The sequence below is a fragment of the Anguilla anguilla genome, chromosome 2 (genome assembly GCF_013347855.1).
Source record: "Anguilla anguilla isolate fAngAng1 chromosome 2, fAngAng1.pri, whole genome shotgun sequence".
NCBI lineage: Eukaryota > Metazoa > Chordata > Actinopteri > Anguilliformes > Anguillidae > Anguilla > Anguilla anguilla.
In genome coordinates, this window is record NC_049202.1 from 34,349,977 (window position 1) to 34,360,021 (window position 10,045).

General features: G+C 39.0%; 1 protein-coding gene and 1 non-coding gene across 2 annotated transcripts; one reads left to right on the plus strand and one right to left on the minus strand.

Annotated features, from left to right (window-relative positions):
- Positions 1 to 1,567: 1,567 nt before the first annotated feature.
- trnar-ccu lies at positions 1,568 to 1,640 on the plus strand. The gene has a single exon. It is a non-coding gene; the product is annotated as a tRNA-Arg (tRNA).
- Positions 1,641 to 2,103: 463 nt separating this feature from the next.
- Positions 2,104 to 8,529, minus strand: LOC118219823 (leucine-rich repeat transmembrane neuronal protein 2). The gene is made up of 2 exons (XM_035403273.1): positions 6,630 to 8,529; positions 2,104 to 5,118 (listed from the first exon to the last, which is right to left on the minus strand). The coding sequence occupies exons 1-2, from the start codon at positions 6,900 to 6,902 to the stop codon at positions 4,387 to 4,389; spliced, it is 1,005 nt and encodes a 334-aa protein (XP_035259164.1). The 5' UTR covers positions 6,903 to 8,529; the 3' UTR covers positions 2,104 to 4,386.
- Between the last annotated feature and the right edge of the window lie 1,516 nt (positions 8,530 to 10,045).

The window sequence follows — 10,045 nt, forward strand, 5'->3', positions numbered from 1 at the left end:
AAGTTTTCTTTAGTTTATTGAATGCTCTGAATGTCTTTAAAACTGGCCTTTTGGCTTTGTTATGGCTTGTGGTGACAGCAAATTAGCCACCTACTTATAAAAAATAAAAAATATTTTGTATAATCTTTTTTATTAGGGCAACCTTGCCATCAAAGGCGTTACTTACATCTCTGGTGTTACTTATGTATGCATGTTCTGGCAATGTTTTTTTATTTATTTATTTATTTTCTTTCTTTCTTACAAAGATTTACCTTTGTAAGTGTGATTTCACATGAAATGTTATTTTATGTTTTGTACATATTGGTAAAATATTATAGTTCACTATTGAAAATAATCTCAGATTTGTTTAATTGCAAATATAAGGACATCTCTGTTTCACAAGCTGGTACAATGCAACTAAATATTTATTTTTATTCATAGATATTTAACATGAATGTACCTTTGGCAATTAGTCTTTTTAAGTATTGTCCATTAAATATAAACCACAAAAAAACTGTATAGCTTGCCAAAATTAACATTTTATGGAGTGGCGAGTCACTAAAATTACAGCATTGTGTACTAAAATTGTGTGTTAAAATTTCCAGCTAAAACTTTAAATATTTTTTTCAAATTCTGAAATTCACAGTACATTTATACAATTGAACAGGGATACGCGTATTACATAACACATTTGTATTGATCATTCTACTTTTATTCCATTCCAAAAGTTTATTGTACATGCAAATCAGCTTGTCCCAGTGAGAGGGAATGCGGAGGTTGCAGCAAATTTCTGATAAACCGAACATATATGATTGTTTCATGTCACTGGTGTTACCATTGTGAAAAATCTGTATTTCAGTGACATCTTACACCATTCTGAACTGCTTCCTAGGGCAAAAGGAGGAGGAGGATAAAAGATGACCTTGTGAAGGTCAGAGAAGGTCAATCCACACATGCTCTCCATATTTTATTGCTTTATTACTTTAACTATATTCTTGTACACTGGGCTCAGCACATGTTATGGTCATCAATGGTGTTGATGTGTAATATAATCTCAGTAATTACATTTTTATCAAATGAATTTCACTAGATCACTCGTTTATTTATGCCACAGCATGTGGCAGCCATGTTAGAAAAGCCTCCATTTAAAAATCGTTCTTGTCACAGCTATCACAGGCTAGTCTGGTAACACCAGTGACATGAACAAGCTTTTGGCTTTGTTACTGAAGTTACATGTGGTGATAACAGGTTAGCCACATACTTGTTAAAAAATAATTTGTTTGTAAAATCTTTTTTATTAAGGCAACATTGCCTCCAAATGTGTTACTTATGTCACTGGTGTTAAAGCAAAAAAAATATTTTCTGGATCTTACAATGAATAGAGTAATTTGAATGCAACCGACATTGCCCAGAGGACGATGGAGTGAAACCATCCTCTGCTATGTCCAAGCATAAGGCTTTGTTTAATCACCTTGAAAATGATTTTGCCATTTTCTTGTGTCCAACCCCTCAGGCACTAACATTTTGCTGAAATGGCTTTGTTTTTTTTCTGTTTTTGCTATCAAAATAAACTATTGAAGTCCTCCCAGCCCCAGTGGCCTAATGGATAAGGCACTGGCCTCCTAAGCCAGGGATTGTGGGTTCGAGTCCCATCTGGGGTGAAGTTTTCTTTAGTTTATTGAATGCTCTGAATGTCTTTAAAACTGGCCTTTTGGCTTTGTTATGGCGTGTGGTGACAGCAAATTAGCCACCTACTTATAAAAAATAAAAAATATTTTGTGTAATCTTTTTTATTAGGGCAACCTTGCCATCAAAGGCGTTACTTACATCTCTGGTGTTACTTATGTATGCATGTTCTGGCAATGTTTTTTTATTTATTTATTTATTTTCTTTCTTTCTTACAAAGATTTACCTTTGTAAGTGTGATTTCACATGAAATGTAATTTTATGTTTTGTACATATTGGTAAAATATTATAGTTCACTATTGACAATGATCTCAGATTTGTTTAATTGCAAATATAAGGACATCTCTGTTTCACAATCTGGTACAATGCAACTAAATATTTATTTTTATTCATAGATATTTAACATGAATGTACCTTTGACAATTAGTCTTTTTAATTATTGTCATTTAAACATAAACCACAAAAAAACTGTATAGCTTGCCAAAATCAACATTTTATGGAGTGGTGAGTCACTAAAATTACAGCATTGTGTACTTTTTAATAAAATATATTTAATAATTAAGTCAATTAATTAACTATCAGTTATTTAAGCTCCACATTATGTAAATCCATCATGTTCATTTTATATAGGAACCTCCGACTGGTAGTGAGCAAAAAAAGTAGCAGCATTCCAACAGTGAAATGATTTTCTGCTTGTATGTGGGCTTATTTTCCAGCCATGTTTTGGGTACATGCAGTTCCTGAGGGAAAAAGATTGTGGTGAAGTTCATGAACTATTCTATTTGCATTTGAAGAAAGGCAAAAGAGTTCAAGGGCAAAAAATTCAGCTGAACAAATTCCAAGAAAATTTCACTCCACGGAAAATGAGAGATTTTAGGTACACACATTTAATGCAAGCCCCAGGAGAAAATAAACAGGTATGCTTTTCAATAAACATATAAAGAGTAGCATTGGATGTTCTTAGAAAACAGAGAATAATCATACAGCAGGTATTATAGACTGACAAATAAGAGCTATTTCTCTGAGAGGGATCAGCCTCACTGTGGAGGCAATAGCTTAAAAGGAAAAAAGCTTCTGGAAACCACTATTCATTTAGTTAAAATCAAGAGCAGATAAATAGGAAATGCAAAGAAAACTAATCACACAGGTGAAAGAGAAGCTCAAATATACACAGTATGGGTAAGCCAATCATGTGCTTGAATGGTGTGTAGAAGACAGTTTATCATTGTCAAACTGAATGCAAATCCAGCTGTGAATGCCCTCATCCTGCAACAAATATAGAGACCAGGAGGGGGCATCCCATAAAGACAAGAGGCAGAAGCAAGAATATCAGGAGTGCTGTGTTCAGCAGCTCGGACACACTGGGACCCTTAAAGATGCTATATGCCAGCAAAGAAAGCAAGTGCAGCCAGCTAGCCCAAATATTGGAATGCTGGAATAACACAAGCACATAAAATGGCTACTGCCCCAAGGGTGCTATTGTTATCCTTGGTTATGTCCACCCTGTAGCCCAAGTTCTCATGGACTGTTGTGTACCGGAGCAAATCTGGCATTTATTCATTACATTACATTACATTACATTTATTTGGCAGACGCTTTTATCGAAAGCCGTGTACAATAAGCGCATATCGAAGGTCATTGGAACAACTACAAAACACAGGTCCGATAGGGTACAATACTCAATATGTATTCACGTGTCAACCACATTAAGTTAAACTGGTTCCTAAACGTATATTTAATTTACAGCTTTACGTCCGATGAACTTGTCCCAAATGACCTCTGACTGTTTTTAAAAACATGAGGCTCAAGTTGTCCTTGCAGGGACACATATGAATGTTTTGTATAGTAAGTGGAAGCCACATAATCCCCGAAGCCAAGGTCTGGCACAAGGGATTGATGAGGGTTAAGGGCAGGGCTGTAGCTTGTGTACTGTGACATATGTACATGTCCTTTGTGGTAGAGAAAATTAGGTTTGTCAAGTTTTTACTTATATTCCAAGTAAAATATGTCAGACAGAGACTTAAGGTCCATAAATCTGAGCCTTACCATGTTGCCTGTTGGAAACAAATGCATAACAGCATGTTCAGATGATTGTCTAATATCATTGCATTAGACCTGAAGGTTAAGTTGTAATTCTGAATATGGAATATGGTTTGCACACAAGAAAGCAATATTTCTTATTTCATCAGTTCTCTTAATCAGATGGAGCAGAAACAGATAAAATTCTGTCGTCTGAACTATAAATGCAGTATAATAAATTGAAATATATACCGATCAGTTTGTAGCTTTACTGCTTTACTAAGTAACTTATTTTTGCTCTGTTAGTTTCTTGTGCAGCTATTTAAAAGGCAGTTGTATTAATCTGTGTTTTGACATTATTAGTACAGTTTCAATTTGTATTGCTTTGCTAATTAGCTCACAGACTGGCACTTAAAATGCTATATTACAAATAACATGTTGCATTTCAGAAGAAATATAACATTTTTGCATCCCCCTTGCATCTCTAACTGAGTCTGCAGTTTGTCAGGTGTTCTCACCGGTCCTGTTACCCAGTCTGTATTGTAGAATTTCATAAAAGCATGTTTAAAAAAAACACTTCTCTCTGTGCTTGGACCCCTCACTTCTGAAATGATTCCAGTGCCCTTGCAGAAAACTAACAACCAAAACTACCGACTGTATAGCGCACCTGCATTGGGTTCGTGATCGTTCCGGGTTCGTGACCTAGTTCTTCTTACGATTGCGCTCCGCCATGACGATGGCGGCGATGACCGTCACCAGCACGGTGACGGTGATGACCAGCACGGTGGCCGTCTCCGCCATGCAGAGCTGGCCGTCCACCCACGCCAGGTGGGCGCCCGCCAGCTGCAGGGGGGCGTGGCAGGTGATGTTCTCGTAGTCGTCCACGTGCAGGCGGCGCACGCGCAGGACCTTGCTGAAGACGCGGTGGAGGTCGCAGTCGCACATCCACGGGTTGGCGGACAGCTGCAGGTGGGTGCTGGGAGCGCGCAGGTTCAGGAGGCTCTTGAACTTGAGGTGCTCCAGTCTGTTGCGCTCCAGGCCCAGCAGGGAAAGGCTGTGCAGGGGGGCGAGGGCCTCCGTCTCGATCTTGGAGATGTGGTTCTGGCCCAGGAGGAGGACCTCCAGGCCCTGCAGCCTGGTCAGAGTACCTTCCTGCAGCGCCGCGAGCTGATTGGCCTGCAGGTAGAGACGCCGCAGGCGGGAGAGGCCCCGCAGGGCCCCCAGCTCGATGGACTGGATGCGGTTATGGCTGAGGTCCAGCTTCTCCAGGTTCTCCAGGCGCTCCAGGCTGGAGGAGCCCAGGTGCTGCAGCCGGTTGTGGTCCAGGTGCAGCTCCCGCAGCGAGGACAGGCTGTGGGAGAAGTCCGACGGCAGAGCAGGCAGCTTGTTGTGGCTCAAGTCCAGCTTTTCCAAGAAGGACAGGAAGAACAGTGCCTACAATAGCAAAGGAACGCCATAAGAGTTCAGTTAGGGATGGAACTTTTTTTGGAAATTTGAATTCAATTATTGAATTGCTGTACAGAACATTTTAAATACTCAAGCGTGTTTAATTTTTGCAATAGAATTTTTAGTAGCTACAGCATGCAATCAATAATTATTTTGTTATTCATCTTAAATGTTAGTGAGGGGATAAATTATTTACATCTTTAAGTAAATAAGGGTGTAAATAATAAAGTATTCATATTAGGTCATATTAAGTATCCCTGTTAATTCTTACAAAGGCTGAACATTCAAGAGAAATGCCATCTTAGTTGATCCTGCAGGGTCTTAGCACTTAGCTATGGTGGGCAGTTAGTGAAAAACACACTTGCATTACACAAAACAAATGAGATTATAAAATACAACAAAAATCAAAACAAATGAACAGTTCTGAAAACACAACAGTATTTCATAAGACAAATGCACAAAACAGAAAACAGCAATATTTCACAGCGCAAACCAACAAAACCAGGAACACAATAACAACGTGCAGCTTGCAAGTGCCATGGCTTTAGCAGAGCCAGTCCCAATTCCTTCAGCACAGAATGACATTGTAGACGTCCAATCGACAAGGATAATGCTACCTTTTCTGGTTTCTCTTTTGCTGTTGTTTTTCTAAAATGTTGTTGTGTAGATCATCACCAATTACCAAATTATTGATTCATTGCTTGAAATACCACAGCCCATAGCACTTACAATAGCAATAATTACAACACAATCTGATCAAGTGGTACTGAGCACTTCTTGGTAAATTTGATTGTTGTCTGTTGAAATAGCTATTCTGTGCTGTTGGAACCAATTCCGGACTGGGAGAGGCTGGAGTGGAAACCGGAGATACTCATTACAAACTAGTCAGAATTTCTATCAGTTATTCAGACTGGACATTTACATTGCCCAGGTGGGACCACAAACCAGACACAAATAATATTAAAAATCAGACATTCCGGTCCAAATCCGGGCATCTGGCAACCCTGAGTCGACAATCTTGTAGTATTCTGCCAGGTTAGCGCAAAAAGATTTGACTGAATTTGTGGTATGACTGAATTTGGTTTGACTGAATTGGCAATGCCATTAAAGCCATTAATTGTGTTTGAATTAATCCCATCCAGATGTTTTACCACAAAAATTCTGAAACGTCACAAATTGAATTTACCTAAACTCAATTTACCTAATTTACCTAAACATTGAGAATTGATGCCAACTAGAGTAGACTCCATTCACTTAAAAATAGCCCTGCCTCTATACATTTGTCTGAGAACAGTGTTTTAAAAATGTCTCAGAAACATGACAAATATTTATAGTAGCTCAGCCTTCGAGATAAAGGGACACAATGACGGTCAGTTCCAAGACCAGTAACAACACCTCAGTGAATGATAAGCGAAGATAAGAAAATGGAAGGTCCTGGCTTCTCAATCTCTCATACGCTGATCCACACAGCCACTAACTGAAGAGGAGGCGATGGATACCTGGGGCTGCAGGAGCTGGATGCCGCTGTCGGAGAGCACCAGGACGCGCAGGGACCACAGCCCGGAGAAGGAGTGTCTCCGCAGCTCGGCCAGGCTGTTCAGCCCCAGGTCCAGCAGCCAGGTCCCGTGAGGCAGGCTGTGGGGCACGTGAGCGAGGCCACGGGCCCGGCAGTCCACCAGGTCCGAGTCGTAGCACTGGCAGTTCCGGGGGCACGGCTTGGAGGCCCCCAGCAGGGCCACGGCGAGCGGCAGAGCGGAGAGGACGGCGAGCATCGCCGATGAACCCAGACGCCAGGATACGAGGATGAAATAATCTCTCCTGTCATTCCCTACCGCAAGCCTTACGTCACGCCAAAATGGTTCCCACCTTCACAGAGAGCGGACTGATTCTCCAATGCAGACATCTACAGAACAGAGCTTTAACAACATTGGGTTTTTATGAAAAGCTCATCAGCACACAAACGCAACTGCAGCAATTACTAGGGATATTTTAAGCTAAACATCAAGCATTATCCTGGGTCATATTCATTTTGGATGCCTCTCAGCCAGTAGGATTTAAGCCAGTTATCATTATTAGTATTATTATTATTATTATTGTTATTATTATTATTACTATTAGTTACATTTAAATGAATAAAGATTATTTGTAACAGCCAGATGCAGCAGCTGGTTATTTAGCCCCATTTTTTTATCAGTGGCAGCATATATGTCATACCAAGGTCATGCACAACTCTTTGTTTTTAGGTTTGATTGTGCCCTCCTGCTGCCTGTGACTGCACTGTTCTATATGATATAAAAGAATGTGTGTTTTCACCATCTTGTGGGGTGCAGTTTTGATATAAATTTACATGTGTAATATAAATATAAGTTACTGTTTAAATTAACAATATCTTCCTGATATAAATCTGGGGTTGATTGCGGTTGTGCTATAATAATAGGCTTCCTATTGTATGACAGTCTGAAAGTTGATTTTCCCCTCTTTTTTTTACCTGAGGAAAAAAAATTGTTTGACTGAGCGATTCTTGATAAGGACATTTAAACACGGATTATTCTATTCTTCTTTTTCTATTTTATCTTGGTCATATAGATTGTTCCATAGTCGGATAATTAATAGTGCGACTCATTGCATCCTATAGGCTATTGCACTGGAAAAAATCTGTAACCTATCTAGAGCCTAGGCAGTGACATATAGTTAATTTACAACAAGTTAAAATAATGTAACCCATTTGAATTTTTATGTTTTACAAACAGTTTGATGAGAGAATAAATTTGTTATTCATAAACAAAATTAGCGTTACCTTGCTTCCCCCATCTGATGTTCCCACATTGAATATCATTATCAATGCAACCTCCAGTTCGTAAACCAATACTTTCCATTCTATCGTTCATCGAACATTTCATAACCGCATTCTCAATGTTATTACTTACTCATTCCCCCTTTCGGCTACACAAAATAAATACATCAATGGCACTCAAAATGATTAAAGGAGGGGTTTAGCGGTAGCCTAATCGTGCACAGATGTCGCATAATCTCAAATACCCAATTTGTTATATAATGGCACAGCCGTATGCTATAGCCGACTGTTTCAAAATAGAAAAAAATTATATGCCTGGTGTATTACAACTCAGTTCAGGATTTGTATATTAACACTGGCACAAGCTCACAGCGTAAATTGAACTGCGCAAACTTTTCCAAAATGCACTTTTATGCTTAAGAGCAATAAACCAGGAATTGTAACAATGACACAATCTATGCAAATACTACTGAGAACGAATAGGATTACATCCATTATATTCAAAAGGTCAAAGTAAAAATGTGTGTAAAAATATATATATTTGGGCTTCAAGAATATGGTGGTTTGGTGGACAATCATCCAAAACGGGGCGACATAGCTCAGGAGGTAAGACCGATTGTCTGGCAGTCGGAGGGTTGCTCGTTCAAACCCCGCTCTGGGCATGTCGAAGTGTCCTTGAGCAAGACACCTGACCCCTAACTACTCTGGCGAATGAGAGGCATCAATTGTAAAGCGCTTTGGATAAAAGTGCTATATAAATGCAGTCCATTTACCAAAACCGGTCATCTAGAGTCCACATGGGCAGAAAAAATCTTAACGCGTAGTATAACTATACTAAAGAAGAGAGAGGCAACATGAATTACCAGATTAATTCTTAAATACTTTAGGTGGCTATTCAACCTGTCAGAATTTGGCCGTATTTGCATTGGTAATTGGGAATGCATTTCTTATTTACTGCAGTTTAAATTCACTTGTCTTCTATTACAATAGAAGTTCTCTTGTAATAGTTGTGTAACCTATCCAAAGAGACGCACATACAGACGATATTGTCCGTTGAACAGATACAGATTGTGCCGTCTCTGCATGGCCTACCCCTAATAAAGTCTGATATTTCACATTCTACAGCTCTCTCTTCTGGAAGGTCTGTGTAACTGCGTATCTCTCCTTCTTTATCATTAGTGTGTGGCAGTTTGGCCTACAGTGTGCTAGTCAAGCAAGCGTCTGCTGTGAATTTGAAGTTGCATCTTTAATTTAAATTCAGTACCACATATATAATTCATTTTTATAATGCATTTTCATCTTACCTGGTCGGACGAAGACAGCCTAGAAGAAACAAAGAGTTGGCAGTGCAGCATAATGGTAAGGGGGGGGTTGGCTTATATTACATTGTAATGTAATGTAATGTAATATACAAGCTGAATTGCATGTGTAAGAATGTAAGCTATTAAGTTGCTATGGATATGAGTGTTCTAAATGCCTAAAATGTAAAAAAAAATATGTTGAAAAAAGTAATTTCTTAAATGTGCTTTAAATCACAGGGCTTGGTTTTAACTTACTGTACATCACAGTAGTCCAGATATGCAGGGAGCATTGATCCACTTGTTACATTGACACCAACTTCAAACTTTCAAGTCTTTTGGCTGTTTTGTGATCGTTTTCTTCCTTAAATTTGTGCATGTTGAATCACTGTAAACACACCAGACAGTGTGCCTTTTTCTTGAATTCAAATATTTTGTCTACAAGGGAAGAATGAAAATAATGGGCAAAACTGCGACAAGGTTATAAATTTGATTTGATCAAGTACATGTTGTTTCGGGAATTGCTTTTGTAACAAAAATCAATATGTCATCTCGACATTCAAAGTCAATGATTTTGAATGGTACGATGGTCTAATTGCAGGTGAGATACATTAAGGCGAATCCATCAGATGATGGCAACCTCTGTTTTGTTGCAAATCTGATATTTAACATGGAGAATGTTTAAGCTGCAACAAACTCTTCATACTGCAACCATCGCCACCCTGTGAATGTACAGTGCTTCTGGGCCCTATCAGTGAGGTCATCAGTACTGGTCTCCCCTGCTTAGCCATAGTAATAAAAAAAAAAAAGATTGTATTGTGTA

Excerpts from the sequence above, each read along its gene's own strand:
- LOC118219823 (XM_035403273.1), bottom strand. The coding sequence starts at position 6,902 with ATGCTCGCCGTCCTCTCCGCTCTGCCGCTCGCCGTGGCCCTGCTGGGG. Across the intron at positions 5,119-6,629 it reads TCCAGCTCCTGCAGCCCCAG|GCACTGTTCTTCCTGTCCTT; the intron begins GTATCCATCGCC and ends TTGCTATTGTAG.